The sequence below is a fragment of the Scheffersomyces xylosifermentans genome (assembly GCF_036884685.1).
Source record: "Scheffersomyces xylosifermentans strain CBS 12540 chromosome Unknown RJT20scaffold_5, whole genome shotgun sequence".
NCBI classification, from domain to species: Eukaryota; Fungi; Ascomycota; class Pichiomycetes; order Serinales; family Debaryomycetaceae; genus Scheffersomyces; species Scheffersomyces xylosifermentans.
The window spans coordinates 1,424,095-1,439,574 of NW_027042943.1; the positions used below are offsets into that span (position 1 = coordinate 1,424,095).

The 15,480-nt window shown below is 39.9% G+C and overlaps 9 protein-coding genes across 9 annotated transcripts; 5 read left to right on the plus strand and 4 right to left on the minus strand. All coding sequences in view use genetic code 12, as the record gives it.

Annotated features, from left to right (window-relative positions):
- Positions 1-209: 209 nt before the first annotated feature.
- Positions 210-2,261, plus strand: UTR2 (Utr2p). The gene has a single exon (XM_064917441.1). It carries the CDS (start codon positions 622-624, stop codon positions 2,068-2,070), a length of 1,449 nt encoding a protein of 482 aa, XP_064773900.1. The 5' UTR covers positions 210-621; the 3' UTR covers positions 2,071-2,261.
- Positions 2,262-2,457: 196 nt separating this feature from the next.
- On the minus strand, positions 2,458-3,579 carry ZRT2 (low-affinity Zn(2+) transporter; the record flags this gene model as incomplete). The annotated part of the gene is made up of 1 exon (XM_064919790.1): positions 2,458-3,579. The coding sequence occupies one exon, from the start codon at positions 3,577-3,579 to the stop codon at positions 2,458-2,460; it is 1,122 nt and encodes a 373-aa protein (XP_064773901.1).
- A 1,351-nt stretch (positions 3,580-4,930) lies between these two features.
- Positions 4,931-6,383, plus strand: RJT20DRAFT_50892 (WSC domain-containing protein). Its single transcript, XM_064920431.1, has one exon. It carries the CDS (start codon positions 5,416-5,418, stop codon positions 6,316-6,318), a length of 903 nt encoding a protein of 300 aa, XP_064773902.1. The 5' UTR covers positions 4,931-5,415; the 3' UTR covers positions 6,319-6,383.
- Positions 6,384-6,447: 64 nt separating this feature from the next.
- On the minus strand, positions 6,448-7,764 carry RJT20DRAFT_96558 (uncharacterized protein; the record flags this gene model as incomplete). Its single annotated transcript, XM_064921636.1, has 1 exon — positions 6,448-7,764. The coding sequence occupies one exon, from the start codon at positions 7,762-7,764 to the stop codon at positions 6,448-6,450; it is 1,317 nt and encodes a 438-aa protein (XP_064773903.1).
- A 1,174-nt stretch (positions 7,765-8,938) lies between these two features.
- Positions 8,939-9,793, plus strand: RJT20DRAFT_135809 (uncharacterized protein; the record flags this gene model as incomplete). The annotated part of the gene is made up of 1 exon (XM_064918428.1): positions 8,939-9,793. One exon carries the CDS (start codon positions 8,939-8,941, stop codon positions 9,791-9,793), a length of 855 nt encoding a protein of 284 aa, XP_064773904.1.
- A 467-nt stretch (positions 9,794-10,260) lies between these two features.
- On the minus strand, positions 10,261-10,728 carry RJT20DRAFT_97513 (mitochondrial 37S ribosomal protein MRPS8; the record flags this gene model as incomplete). The annotated part of the gene is made up of 1 exon (XM_064921679.1): positions 10,261-10,728. The coding sequence occupies one exon, from the start codon at positions 10,726-10,728 to the stop codon at positions 10,261-10,263; it is 468 nt and encodes a 155-aa protein (XP_064773905.1).
- Positions 10,729-11,571: 843 nt separating this feature from the next.
- Positions 11,572-12,629, plus strand: RJT20DRAFT_50897 (uncharacterized protein). Its single transcript, XM_064920432.1, has one exon. The coding sequence runs from the start codon at positions 11,673-11,675 to the stop codon at positions 12,534-12,536; it is 864 nt and encodes a 287-aa protein (XP_064773906.1). The 5' UTR covers positions 11,572-11,672; the 3' UTR covers positions 12,537-12,629.
- On the minus strand, positions 12,629-13,832 carry RJT20DRAFT_50824 (polynucleotide 3'-phosphatase). Its single transcript, XM_064920429.1, has one exon. The coding sequence runs from the start codon at positions 13,625-13,627 to the stop codon at positions 12,722-12,724; it is 906 nt and encodes a 301-aa protein (XP_064773907.1). The 5' UTR covers positions 13,628-13,832; the 3' UTR covers positions 12,629-12,721.
- Positions 13,833-14,891, plus strand: RJT20DRAFT_50823 (U4/U6-U5 snRNP complex subunit). Its single transcript, XM_064920428.1, has one exon. It carries the CDS (start codon positions 14,039-14,041, stop codon positions 14,783-14,785), a length of 747 nt encoding a protein of 248 aa, XP_064773908.1. The 5' UTR covers positions 13,833-14,038; the 3' UTR covers positions 14,786-14,891.
- The last annotated feature ends 589 nt before the right edge of the window (positions 14,892-15,480 follow it).

Sequence of the window (15,480 nt, forward strand, 5' to 3'; positions counted from 1 at the left end):
CGCTCTTTATTTTGTGCATCGCTGGATCGGGTAATACTCCTACCCCTAAAGTTGCTAAAATTAAATTGTCGTCACACTAATCCCAAAAGGTGCACGACATTTCAAAATACATCTAAGCCGATGTCGTGGCTGTGTCGTAGAAATTTTTCTTCATTTGGCGGTCTGATTTCTGGTTTCAGAAACCTTTAGAATTCTTCTGTTGTTTCTTCTTCTCTGCTGAAGACACCGTTTAGTGCCTATTACTCATTAATCAGTCCTTTCGTTGCTGTCCAAGGCCCCCGCCACGAGCCTAAAAGAATCTGTCGTTTGAGCGGATTAAGACCTTAGACGCTGTGCTCAAGTTGTTTACGAATCAGGTTACTTTGATTTGATTCTAGCACTTCATTCGCTTTTTGCATAGATAGACCTCCAGTGGGAAATTTTAAGAAATAAGTCTCTTGATATTACCCAGAATCTACCAGAATCCAGAAGATCGATCGCTGGCTCTAGATTCGCGTAACACTTCCCATATTCCCATATATTCTCGTACAGATTTTAGTGGCAGTGATTATTCGTACACTGCATCAAAAAGAAGTTAACTTCATTAATTCGCCACATTATCATATTCAAAGGACCCATAAAATGAGGCAAACCTCTCTTTGGACCATAATACCCACCCTACTTTTCCTCTTGTCATTTGCTGTCGCTGACGACTCTGACACCATCACCTGTGGTACGGAAAATCAAGTTTGTCCCGAATCAGCTCCATGTTGTTCTCAATATGGAGTCTGTGGTACTGGTGCTTACTGTCTTGGTGGATGTGATACACGTTTCTCCTTCAACCTGTCGTCATGTATGCCTATGCCTAGAATGAGTGACTTCGACACTCAATTCAACAACCTCTCTCAGGTTGAGATCCAGAATCAGTACTTAGGTAACGCCTCGGAATCTGACTGGGTTTACACTGGTTGGGTCGACATCCACGATGATGCTCTCTTATTACAAATGCCTGCCAACTCGTCTGGTACTGTCGTTTCATCCACCAAATACTTGTGGTACGGTAAAGTGTCTGCAACTTTCAAGACCTCACATGACAGAGGTGTTATCACAGCTTTCATTTTGTACTCGGATGTTAAAGATGAAATTGATTTTGAATTCGTTGGTTACAACTTGACTGCTCCTCAGTCCAATTTCTATGCTTTAGGTATCTTGAACTATACGAATGCGGAAAACTCTACCACTACTGACACTTTTGAAAACTACCATACCTATATGTTGGATTGGACTGAAGAATACATTAAATGGTACATCGACGACCCCGACCACCCAGTGCGTACTTTGAACAGAAATGATACTTGGAACACTACAACTAAGAGATATGACTTCCCACAGACACCTTCGAGAATTCAGTTCTCTTTATGGCCAGGTGGTGGTGCTGGTAATGGTCTTGGTACTATTGAATGGGCTGGTGGTGAAGTTGATTGGGATTCCGAAGATATCAAGAAATACTCTTACTATTACGCGTACTTAAAGGAGGTTAAGGTTGAGACATATGATTTGCCTGCTAACGTCAAGTTAGACGGCTCTAAGGATGCGGACAGCCTTCATGCATTCTATTTCGATTCCGACCTGAGTTGGGATGAATCTGATGTTGGCTTAACCAACAGAAAGACATGGTTAGGAAGCAGTAAAGCCACCGGCTTTAACCCTCAGAATGCCCAAGACCCAATAGTGAATGTTCCCAAGAACAAGACCTCTACCATTGTAACAAGTAAGGGTACTTCTAAAATCACTCAGACCACTACCATCAAGCAGAGTGCTACTAGTAAGGAAGTCGTAGAAGTTCCAGGAGCTGCCACAACTGAAGGTGGCGATGGCGGAGCTGCAGCCTCAACGACCAATGACTACAACCCATCTGGCTATATCGGTGGTTTTGTTCAAAACTCAAAGGCTACACCCAGCGGTGGTAGTGACACTACTGGATCTTCTGGATCCTCTGGTTCATCCAACGATGCACAGTCGTATGCATTTGAAAGCGTATTCGGATTAACATTCGCTATTGGCCTTGGAATCATTTCGTTCTTCATATAGTTCAACTATCCCCGTGTATATATGTCGCTATTTGTCATATCACCCTTTAATGAGCATTTTTATTTATAGTTTATAGGTTTAATTGAAAATAATTTTTGAATTGCCTTGAAGCAGGAGCTTTGTAAGATTAACTAAAGCTGCGGCTCTCGTTCGTATAATCTTACAATGATGGAGATAAGAAGTAGTCAGTAGAATTATATACAAAATTATGTTTCATTAAGCAATATTATTGAAGAGAGCGAAAGTTTTACACTACTATTTAAATATCTATAACATGACGAACATGACGAAAATTAGGAAGAATTGCAAATGCCAACCATCGAAATAAAGCACTATTATCCCTATGCGGCTATCTGTCAAAATGAAGTGGATATTAAACATGTAGGATCAAGCCCACTTACCCAAAAGGGCCATCAAACCGGTACCCCAGCACATGATGAAGTATGCGGCTAACATCTTCTTAAAACCACCCTCACCTTTGAATTCATTTGAATACAAGAATTCGTGTGCCATCAACTCGACAAGACCAGTGTAGACTAAGATACCGGAAGAAATGGAGTCGAAAACACCGTTAGTAAGCAATGCAGTTCTCGAGCCTGGTGGGTATGATTTTCTAACACCTAAACCAATGGCAATAGCGATTGGAGTAGTCAAAGTATAAGCAAGACATAAGAGCCATGGTGTCCAACGTTTATCTTTAGGCCAGTATGTGGTTGCAATTCTAGTACCCAAACCTAAACCTTCGAACATTTGATGGAAGACCAAGACAATATAAAGAGAGACGAACTCATCTCCAGAAACGGCCAAAGCCAAACCAATGAAAACAGAGTGGAAAATAACACCAAATTCAAGAACAAATACATTCAATAATTGTCCATAATAGTGCTCCTTGTCTTGCTCTTCTACTGGAGTGCCAATAGCTTGAGGGTCTTGATGGTCGTTTGCGTGTGAGAAGTGATTTGGGTATGGGTTTTCTGGGTCAGCAACTTTGGCAACAGTCTGGGTCCCTTCTTTCTTGTATTCTTCTTCATCTTCTGAGTCAACTTCCTTCTTGGTATAGAGAGCTTCATCTCCGAAATGAGAATGAGACTGCGCATTGGCTCCACTAGCTGCTTGCACCTTTTTGTCGATGACATGGTAAGCAACCAATTCAAAGAAGAAGAGAAGGAAGAGAGTCATGAGACAAATACCAAAAGCCCATGGATATTCAGTAATAGGTCCAGTAAGACATTCATCTGTCAAACTTTCGTTTGCAGGTTGCAAGAGATGTATAAAAGCGGTTGCAACAATGACACCGGAACCAAAATACTTGGCAATGAAGAAGCACCAAGATGGTAATCTGATAAAGGAATATCTAGAAGCCAAGACTGGGAAAAATGTACCCAAAAATGATGTGAACATAATGACAAAAATGGCTGAAATACGAGCTCCCATACGACCATTGAAGTCGTTTTCGGCCTCACAGGTGTCTTCTCTCTTGAAGATTTCGTAGTATAACTGATTAATCATTGTGAATTAGTTGTAATATGGCAGCTGATGAATTAGGAAAAAGCCAAGATTGAAAATACAGGGGACAAGCAACAACTTATATACCGCAGAATGAAAAGTATTGTAAACCAGAATAAACTTTTCTGCAACAAACAATGAAGCGGTTTAAAATTTCAACGAGCCGTGCTAATGATTGACAGTAAGATGCACTGCGTTAAAGTCCTTGTGAGATGCTTTGAGACTAATGAGTAATACAAAATTGGAAAATAAATGCAATAACCAATACGATACTTTTTTTTTAGCTCTCAAAACCCGTATGGCAGGAATTCGCTATGAAGTAATGTAACGGAAGTGGTTATGAATTGAAACCTGACTTGATGTCTTGTGAATCACACAACCGATGATGAAATTTCAATGAACGATGTAATAGCGACCAGTATCACCTAACTGTATTAAGGTATCTGGCTAAAATGACGTGGAAAGAAATGATATATGCTTCTCTATCCTCTATGCAAAGGGAACACAATACGCTGACAGGTTACTAAAATTGAGCCTGGGGCTGGGGTCAGGTATGTAATTATTAGCTGGAGCACGAACTGCTTCTTAATGCCTGTTATTAAGTGAAATAGCAAAGTTTAGCTTTTTTAGCTAAATTATTCTGGGCTCGGTATGGGTTGCAATTTGTTCAAAAGACGGACTTTCTTGATGATTTTCCGATTTGAATTCAAATATGGGTGGAGCCAGGAGAAGCAAAGATTTTAACTGTACCACAGTGGTGAAAAGCAAGCGAAACAACGGAGATGAATATAGTCTTGGGTTTGCTATCTTTACCTCTGGAGGACTTCACTATCTATCCAATTTTATGACAAAGGTTTTTCCACAATAGACGCTTCCTGCACACCCTCATTACTTGCAACCACCAGGGTTGTCCATGCTATGACAGGAACTGTACATTAGAGGACAAGGGATCGTAACTGCGGACGTTGGGTGATGAAAGTGGCCATTTTTTTTACTTTTGGAAGGTCATTGGGTGTAGTCTTCACGTGATGCAGCCTATCTCATCTCTTTGCGCTAATTAATGAGTAAAAGGGGGGAGCCCACTGGTCAGATGGTTATATTAGGCTAAAAGAATAGTACTGTAGTGGTTATGCTTGTCGAGGATGTTATTTTTCGGGGTGAGGGACCGAGTTGCCAGTTGCCGTTGTTGTTGTTGTTACTGTTATTACACTGTACAAACGAAACGTTAAAGAAAACGTCGCCGAGTTAATAGGCCGTTGTTGCAGGTACGTTGCGTGTACGATGAAAGGCTCAAGCACCAAGTTACACCCCAGGCTACGAGATATGAAACTTGAAATTTGAGATGTAAGATGTGAGATTGAGATCTTTTGCAGATTGCGTTCCCTGCCTACTGGGACAATGAAGTCGCCATTTCTGGACACTTCTCTCATTTCTCACTCGCACCCACTGACTGGTGTTTCAATGTTTGACAGCACACATTAGACATTTTAGACTTTACGGCATATGACAAAAGCGTTAGACTCAATTACGACATTTGTTGATGTGTCGCTAGACATTATTTTTAGACATATTATCGTCTATTATTAAGGAACAATACATCGAACGAGTCTAACCATTTCATTTGCCAGTTAGTCACAGTCATCACGGAGAAAGAACAGAAGAAGGAATTTCAAGGCAACCTCTAAGTCAAGATTACATCCAAGAGAGTCCACATTCGTTAACAATTTGCTCGATTACATTCATTTTGCATACCTGAGTAATACTTGCCAATTATAATCAACCGATTATACGATTTCACTTCAGCACCTTACTACAACAAAAAACATAGGGCAACTCGCCATGAGACATTCTTTTATACTTCTTGCATTCGCCGGAATAACCTATGCAATTGATTCTATCGGTTGCTTCTCAGGGTTACCCACCGACGCTGGAGAGCCCATCATCAACTTATTTCAAACGCCGTCTCTCTGTAGTGATCAATGTGAAGACTCCCCTTACATAGCGCTCTTTGGCCAACAATGTTATTGTTTGAGTGAAGTACCAACCGAAGGACGATTAAATGCTGCAGCTTGTAATACTACTTGTGGAGGATACCCCACACTCACATGCGGTGGCGAGAATTCTTTTGAAGTATACGTCGGTACCAACGTCGGTATTGTCATCGATGACTCTAGTTCTGGGTCTAGTTCTTTTAATTCATCGTCTGATTCTGATTTTGAATCAGACTCCAACGGAGATGATTCACTGGAGTCGGACGCTTCACAGGAGACAGGTACTGTTCTGGAGTCTGCTCTTTTCGGAGCTTCTAGCCCAATTCCTGACGACCTTGAATTCGAATCCCTTCAAATAAAAGGAACCACAACGGAGTTAGCTCTTGTAACGGATAGTGCATCTTTTGACTCGGACAAGACGAGAACCGCCAATTTGACTTTGCATCTAAATGTGGCCAACTCTCAATCCATCACGAGCAGTATACTTGGGTCGGACTCGGTCTCATCTGCTTCGGTCAGGGCCTCCGAGTCAACACAAGGTATTTCAGAACACTCAGAATCCTCTAAAGTTCGTTCGGACAGTGATGTATCTGCAACCGATAGTTCAGAGACACAATCACCTCTGCCCGGAAACTCTACTGCCAATGCCACAACGACATCATCTGCAAATGATGTTGGACAAATCAACATCAACACAATGACGATCATCAGTGGTTTTGCAGCTCTTTGTTTGAGCTTTATTATCGCATAAGTCGGCACTGCTTTAACTCAGTAGTCACCTTCATATAGCATACTGTTATATTTACAATGAAAAGTACTTCCATTACGACGCCTTTCTTTAATATAAATATTGTTTTTACAAGTAATTAAATTGAGCATATCAGAATTTACAAAGCTTCCAACCAACAGATGAATAACGAGCCCATATCCAAATAATAATGTTTGTGAATGCAAGGGCGCCCTCAAACAAAACAAAATTACGATAGTCAATTTTGGTGCCATGGTTAATTACTAACGAAGAAAAATACATTCCCAATATCGTCAAGAAGCCCAAGAAGAAATACATTGTGCCATAAACTTTGCCAAAGTTCTCTGCTGAGCATATTTGTCCGGTGCATGCTGGAATTAAAGATATCACTGCTGATGTAGATATGCCAAAAAGAACACCGAACGCAAATAACACTTGTATGTTCCCTCTTGCTGGAAGCCAGATAGCAAATATGACAATGGTAGTACAAATAGACGATGCAATCATTACGTTGAAGCGACCATATTTGTCAGCCAAAATTCCAGTTGCCAACCGTGATGGGATACCACAAACATTTACAATGGTGATAAGAAGAAAGGCATTCCTCTGTGCTACTCCATAGTTGAGGGCATAAGAAGACAAATATGTCAAAGTTGTCATGGAAGTAATTTCAGACAAGAAGACAGCTAGGGTCAAGAGCACGAACCTCTGTTCTTTTAAGATTGAAAAGTCCAATGCTTGGCGAAGAAAAGAAATGCACAGCTTTAAAATACTTCCAGGGGTTGGCCTTGGCTTGGGATCTTGTTCGAATGCAATAGCTTCATCATCCGTGTTTTGAATTTTTGAAGTTCTTTCCTGAACAAAAATGATTGACACAATCATGCAGAATAAGCATATAAAAGCCATGGTTCTGATGGCCCATTTGAAGCCGATATCTATGTATAGTTTTTGCAACATTACTGCAAATACAGATGCACCAACAAGTCCGCCTATTGTGGCAATTGAACATGCCATTCCTCTCTTCTTCAAAAACCAGTGGCTAATCGCCCCAATTAATGGGGACATGGCTAGAGAAGTTCCTATGGCAGTCAAGATACCGAATGAAAGAATGAAGTGTTCTAAACGTCGACTTTCAGCAGTTAAAAACAATCCTACTACCATGATTATTGTGCCAGCGATGAGTGGTCTCTTAGCACCAAACCTATCAAAAAGCTCACCAAAAAAGACTCCTCCAAAGTACATAACTCCAAGGTGCAACGAGAAGACCCAAGATACATTTGTCTGCTTGACATCTTTCAATTGATGAGTGGAGACATAAGCTTCGATGGCACCCAAAGAATTGGCAATTCCAAAATCAGCTATTAACCCCATGAAAGATCCAAACAATACCAAGTTTGCTCTCCATCCTCCGTCGGGAAATCCTTCAGGGTGTGCTTCCGACTTGTACATTAAGGTCGTGGATTCGTCTGCAACGTCTCGTTTCTCTGGATTAGAGACCACCGGATCCAAAGCCTGGACCGCAAAGCTTCCACTTCTCCCACTTCCTCTAGTTCCAATTTCGAACTGGACACTTTGCAGGTTTCCTTCTGCACTGGTGTGTACAGATTTCAATTCAGATAATTCCACGCCATCAGGCAATTCTTTTACTACAAATGCTGGCGAAAGCGACCCAGTGCCATACGAATTGCTCGTAGCCATGTCAAAGACGTACCTAATTTGCTATCTACAAGATTCACCAACTTCCAGCGCCAGAAAACCGTTGGTGTCAAAATATAACCCGGCAAAAACACTGGCCAAAAATATTAATGGGTGCAAAAGATGGAAGCAGCTTAATTTTTCTGGTTCGCTTGGCGGAATCCGATCTTATATATGATACCACAATGAGTAATAATGTAGGACGGAAAATGAGGTGCTACCATGATGCGATATTGCGGGAGCAAACATCCGGTTGTGCTTACAATACCAGGTATTCATCACGAGAGTGGTCTTCAAGCTTATATGAAGTAAATACAGATTTAAAGTTATTCCAAGGACGTTTTCACATTAGCAGCTATGCATATAAATATATAGAGTGTAGACTGTATAGTTAATGTTGATTACATCTTTTTTTTTGTTTGGTACAGAAATCGAATCGTTGTGTAACTCTGTAAGGGAATAATACCCTTCTGCGATTAATTAATCCCCATTTGATCTTCATGGTGCAAAACCTCTTCTAGCGAGAGGACTCTTTTTGCTCACAGTTACACAAACATATATTACTAACAGATTCTAATTGCCTAATGCCTGTAATTGAAAGCTATGTTCAAAATAAGATTCCGTATCAAGGTAGCGTATTGAAATATTGAAGAAATAGCTCATTCACGTATTATGAGAACATCTGGAAGTTTCAATATATAGTTACAATATATAGTTACAATCTTAAAAAAAATTCGGTGAATAGTATGCCTACACACCATACAGTAAAGAAATACATCTTTGATAATCTATTACATAATTGGGAAACTTAGGCATCACGTGACATAAAAACACCAGAGTCTCCCTCTACTTTATGATTCCACAAAGAATACAACACATTGTAGTCTTCTTTATAAACACAGAAAAACCACCACTTAAAGCGCTAGAAATGTCAGACAAAGAAGAGATACAATCAGATACGGAACCAGATGTCACTTCTGACAACGAATTGACAAAAGAACAGAGAATTGAAGCTGCCAAAAAGCGATTTGAGGAGTTGAAGAAGAAGAAAAAGGCCAAAAAGACCAAGAAGAAGAAGTCTACAACAGACGACATTAATGACACTGAAACAAACAACACAGAAGATCCGGAAAGTAGAGAACAAACTCCCGCTGTTGATGGAGAAGAATCTGCTGTAGAGACTTCGAATGAAGGAGCAAGCGCTGTGGAAACAACGAAGGATGATAGTAAACCAGAAGAAACCAAAGAAGAGGAATCTAACGCAGAAGAATCCAAATTGATAGAGCAACCAGATGCATCGAAAGAAACCGAATCAAAGGTTGAAACTGAACATTTAGCCGAAGATTCACAACATGCTACCGAAAGTAGTGAGAAGATCACATCAACTGCTACCGACGTCTCTGCAGAAATTGCAGAGTTGAAGGCTACTATTGAACAGCAGAAGAATACAATTAAGAAGTTGCGGGATGAGAACACCGACTTAAAACTTTCAAAAATGGACTTAAATGACCAAGTGAATGAATTACAGAAACAAATAAAGAACTTAAAGACTATGCCATCTACGCCTATATCATCTCCTACTATATTGCAACAACCGGCTAGAGTAGCTACTCCAGCCAAACCAGTCTTCACGAAAAATGACTATGCATCTATTTCACAACAAAACTTTAGCAAGTTCAACCAAACTGACGATTTTAGAGAAAAGTTGATGGTGTGGAAGGGCTGGCAAGTAGATATGACTTCATGGAGAAGCAATGAGCGTTCACAAAAGGTTGCACTTTAGATAGAACCTGGTTATCAAGTTTGGTTTTGAGAGAACTGCCAAACTTGAAGTAAATATATCACGATCAAAAAATCGAATTCACGTAGTGATTTAATAAGAGTACAGGCTTTGAAATCTACACATTGACATCTAAGAAGACACATATATGCATAAGCACATAGAGCAACGACTCTCGATTTCATTGATTGATAATTATATCTCAACGATATCTCATTTTAATTAGTATACATTAAACCGGCTATCCAAGTCTGTCACTATTTCGAGCTAAAACTATTTACAAATGTAGAACAGTGAAGATTTTGGAAGAGAGCGCCAGCATCTTTAAATGAATAGTTCCCGATAGCTTCTTCTATGTTCTTCGGGCAGTTGAATACTCTTAAGGAACCAACACCATACCCTGTGCTTTTCATGAAAACTATTTATGTTTAAATCACTCACTAGATTCTTGACGTACTTAAGTGAATCGATTACTTCACTCTGTACAATGCTAAGCCCTCCAAGTTTCTCTTAGCAGCCTCTTGAATCTCAAAAACCTCTTCTTTGCTCTTGATGAAAATACACTCAGCTGGTTGCAAAGGTTTGATGAATCTGACCGCCAAACCTGAAGCCAAAGCTTTGACTTCTTCATTTGTTAAGTTTACCTTTCTTCCTGGTTTGGAGATCAATGATATATCTCTGATGACTGGTTGGTTATTACGGTACTTCAATCCGAGCCATAATCTTCTGGTGGATATGTTGTCTGGGGTGACATCTACAGCCTTTAAATCTGGGCCTTCAGTCGAACCTTTCTGGAGCGATGAAATGAACCCTTCTTTGTATAACCCTACGGCAACTTGGAGATGCAATCTTGTGAACGGCACCGAAGTGCTGGCGATATTGACATTGGTACAGTTCTTGAGGTGGGCACAAAGATTAGCCAAGTGGACCAAGGACATGATGACAATAAAGCTATTTTTTTTATGTTATAGTATTTTGTGGAATCAAGAGCTGCTAGGATCTCTTCACTACTTAAAAGAGCCGAACAAGAACTAAACGAACAAACAATCCTATATTCAGTTATTTCAATACCGTCTGTATAGTTAACGATCTCAAAAGCTTGAAAAATTCTTTTCCTACGAACTGTCTAGTCATGTGACACTAAAGTCATGTGACTACATTTGGAGTTGGAGTAAAACTGTAAGTGTATAGCATTAGATTTTGTATCTTCATTAGTGGCCTATGTCCACACTGATACTTATTAGAGTTAAATTTGTATTTGAGTTATTTTTCAGTGCTCTTTTTTACAATCACTGTTTTATTCAATCTTATTTATTATGTTCTGTGTCTTAGTGTGTGAGTGTCTCAGTGTGTCTGAAGTAGTCAAGTCATAAATCTCTGATTGTCGCAAAATTTTGGGGTCTCCATAACAAGCCCATTCTTCTTTCTTCTCGCACCACAATACATAAACAGTGTCGCATTTTCTGTTACTGTAACTGTGTACCTTGAACTGACGAAGAGCTTCATACAGTGTCTCACATACAGTGTCTCAGTTAGTCTCACTTGTGTCGCATTGCTGTGTCTTACTGTATTCGTCTCACTTCGTCTCAGTTCTCTCACTCTTACTCTCACTCTCACTCTCATTCCTACTCTCACACTCACTCTCGCTCTCATTGTCTTCCTCCCTCTCACTCTCTCCATTCCTCACTAATGGTTTGATTCGGTCTGGTGAAATTTCGCACGCTTCTGGTTCCCTCAAGCTTTTCTTCAGTTTTAGTGACACTGGAAGTTGCTGCGAAGAAACAAGAAACTCCGTCAACTCAGGTTTCATATAGAAACTCAGCTCTTTTTCTAGTAACAAGTTCAATTCAAAGATCTCACCAGCATATACTTCAAGCATACCATGTTTACCCGTGGATTCATCCAGAGAAATATCAACCTGAGAGCTTTGCTCACCAAAAATTCGACCTCAACGGTCTTTGCTCAACCAAAGCCCTCCGTCTTGCTAGCATCGAGAAACTACGCTTTCTCCAGTAATCGTAGAAACCAGCCTAGAATTCGTTATCTCTTCTACGTGTTCGGTTTCTCCACCGTGTTGTTGTACTACGTGGGAAATGTTGTTGACAAAAAGAAGCCAAAAACGTCGTTTGATAGTGAACGTGAGTTCCAAGAATACGAGAAAATCACCGGGTTGAAAAGAAGATACAAGTTGATCAACCATGATAAGAATGAACACTACAAGTTCTACGTCGTTCCTTACGTTCACCTGGATGCAAGTTTGGAAAAGATTGCGGACAGGTTGAAGAAGCGTGACGAGACCTGGCAAGTTAAAATAATTGACCCTGTGGAATTGATTGAAAAAGAGAAACAGGATGAAGGTAAGAAGTATTGCTATCTTTTGCAAGATATCGCTCAGACAGGAAGACCGTATCCAAAGGGATTAATTACCGCCTTGGTTAAAGAGGAGATCGAGTTCTTCATGAACACTCGTAGTGGTACTTTCGATACAAACTTTATTATAAAAAATTACCCTCAAACAACCGATGAAGCCATTAAGTTCGAGAATGATGTTTCCGATATTCAGAAGTGTTTGGTATTGAACTATGATATTGTCAACGAACTTCCTAAAGCCAAGAATCCAGACGTAGTCAGATCCATCAACAATGTGAAGGGATATTTCGAGACTGTTGGAAGAACTATAGCAATTGATAAGAAGCATGATGAGCTCGATTCCAAACTCTTGGAGATTATCTTGAAGGATATTTAAACAATATCCATTTCCTTACATGAAGAAATTTAAACCTATGCATATGTACAAAGCTGCCATATATGACTTGTAAATATAGTTTTAATTGTATATTTCGATGAAATATACTGTTTAATAGCTCAATATATTCCTACGATAATATTGTCAAGGATTTTAGTCCTTGAATATCAACATAATCTTTTGCCTTACTCGAGTTGGAAGAATTCCTCTGGCGTGTTGAACTCACACTTCACATTCTTCGCAAACATCAAATCGCTATCCAGAAAGTCACCATCTCTTCCAGCAGCGTCTCCCACAAAAATACTATTTTCAATGTCAACTTCATAGCCTGCTTTATCTCTGAGATAGGTAGTTAACTCATCCCACATACCTCTTCCTGGCTTTCTGACATATGCGAACTGCTCATCGGAACTAGACTTCAGGGCATTCTTTGCTGGTTTCTTTGGTGCAGCAAACACAAGAATCTCTGTGTCTTTTGACTCGATACCTTCTTTTATTTTATTTACAATGTCATTCAACTTCTTAGTGAAGTTGGTATATGACTTCATCGTAGGATTTGCAACCACGGCTCCCTGGTTGGTGAAAATTACAATAAGATACTTTTTTGCAACTAATTCATTGAGCTTGCGAACGACGACCGATTCTGATTCTTGCTTATCATTGCGATGCCAAAACTTCCAGTCATTGGGCGATCTTGAGAAGGTCAGTCCGGACTTTGTAGAAATGAGTGTTCCATCGAGATCAAATGCTGCAACTTTGACCAAATTCTTGTTTCCATCTTCAACTTCACTATCTCTATCTGTATGAAGTGTACGGATGAACTGAGTATCTTTTGGAACATTCTTTATGAGATGAGAACCCACGATTTGCCATCGTTGGGGAAAGCTAACTTTTGACGTTGATATTGCTGGTGCCACCTTTTGTACAACTTTGGTGACATTGCTGTCAAGCAAAGGCTTCGAAGTTATATTCTGTGCAACTTTGGTTGCTACATTAGAGCTGGGGCGCATAGAACTGTCTGACGATGGTTTGGTGATTTTGCCGGAATTATCCAGCTTTTGCTTGAAGTGGGATAGTATATCTTTCGACATAGGGGAGAATATGAATATTGCGTTCACAAGGATTCTTTGGAAAGAAATCAATAACTATCAAACCTGATAATGCGCCTTATTTACTATTGTTATTATATATAAGTAAATAACATTACACAACTAATATATCAGATAATACACACTAGAAATCACAGATTACTACCATTAACTACCAAGTGCGACAATCAACAACTACCAACTTATTAAATCGCGGTACCAACGTATATATAGCAACGTACCAGTCAAAAAACGCATAAAGAATGTAGTCACATAAAAAGAATCAATTGCTGTGAAAAGCAAAATGCCATGAAAGGTTTCGCGTCTGAAAATTCAGAGTGACTAAACAGCTTGACATATAATGTATAATGACAGGACTTCTCTTGTGTAGGTAGCAACAAAGTCAATAAGACAATGGGCGATGAAGAGAAGATCTCGGTTGATCAGTACGGACGTAGATTCTGGAACGTGGACGCCTACGCTAAGGAAGCAAAGTCGAAGACGAAGCGAGATGATTCAAAGCAAGTGAACTTAAGCTCATCGACTTTCATCAAAGATGGCAATTCGTCTGCCTCGTATCTCAACCATCGTGAAAATTTACTCAAGGAGCTGTTGAATGCCGTCAAGACTTATAATCTAATCAACCCATCAGCGTCCTCAACTTCGTCGTTTGGAAATAACAAAAGATTCGGTTTCTTCTGTCCCATCTGTAACTTATCATTTAGAGACAACTTGTCTCTCGTGGATCATATCAACTCTCCACAGCATGTAGGTAGAGCCAATGAATTGAGCCGGAAATTGAGAAACAAACGAGTCTCTGCTGAAGGGGACCAGGAATCACAAGCAGAGACTGAAGAGTTGGAAGGAGGCATACGACGGGCTACTTTAGAGGAAGTTGTGGCTACTATCGAAGGATTGGTACAGAAACAAATACGAGAGAGAAATCAAGAGAAAACCGGAGACGGCACTTCGTTCAAAGAGAGAGTACTTCGAAGACAGCAGTTTGAAGAAAAGAAGATAGCAAAGAGGAAGGAAAGACAAAATTTGAAGGCCAAGGCCAAAGCGAAGGCTAAAACGGATAACGAGCTGAATGTTGAAGAGCAAGAAGGAAGCATGGCGGCCATGATGGGATTCTCTGGTTTCAACTCGACGAAGAAGTAAAGAGACAGAATTGAGAATCTACAGAAATGTATTATAGCCTAATCAAAATTAACGAATAAACGATACCAAATATATGTGATAAAAACAAGAATTGCGTATTCTTAAGGTAAATGGGTGCAAATGATTGAGTAATGAGTTCCCTTGATCGAACTTGAAAGGCATACTTAAAGATACTCTATTATATATGCACACACAAAAGTACTGTAATCCTGAGTAATTCCAAACAATAAATCATATTCGTATCCAGAAAACATACTTACGCATGTATTCATCAAATCCATTATATCCATCATCATGCTCCTAAACCCATCATATTCTATGATAGCAATGCGACTCCTAACACACTCATACAAACACACTCATACAAACACGCTCATACTCTCACACTCTCACACATACAAACACACACACATAGTATACTCTACCATCTCTCTCAGCAATCACTACTGCAGTAAGGATCCACTCTCTACTCTCAACATCATAATCCTCAACTTCCTGCCATTACTGCAGCACGGATCCCTTCCACCCACATGCACTCCCCTCTCAGTCCTGCAACTGCGAATTTTTTTCGACCATCCAATAGAATTAATCTGAAAACAGGTTACGTCAAACAAGAACATAGAAGATACAAACAAGAGCTTGAAAGACGTGGATCCAATACACTATAGCGTTATCGGCCGGACCACATATCTAAC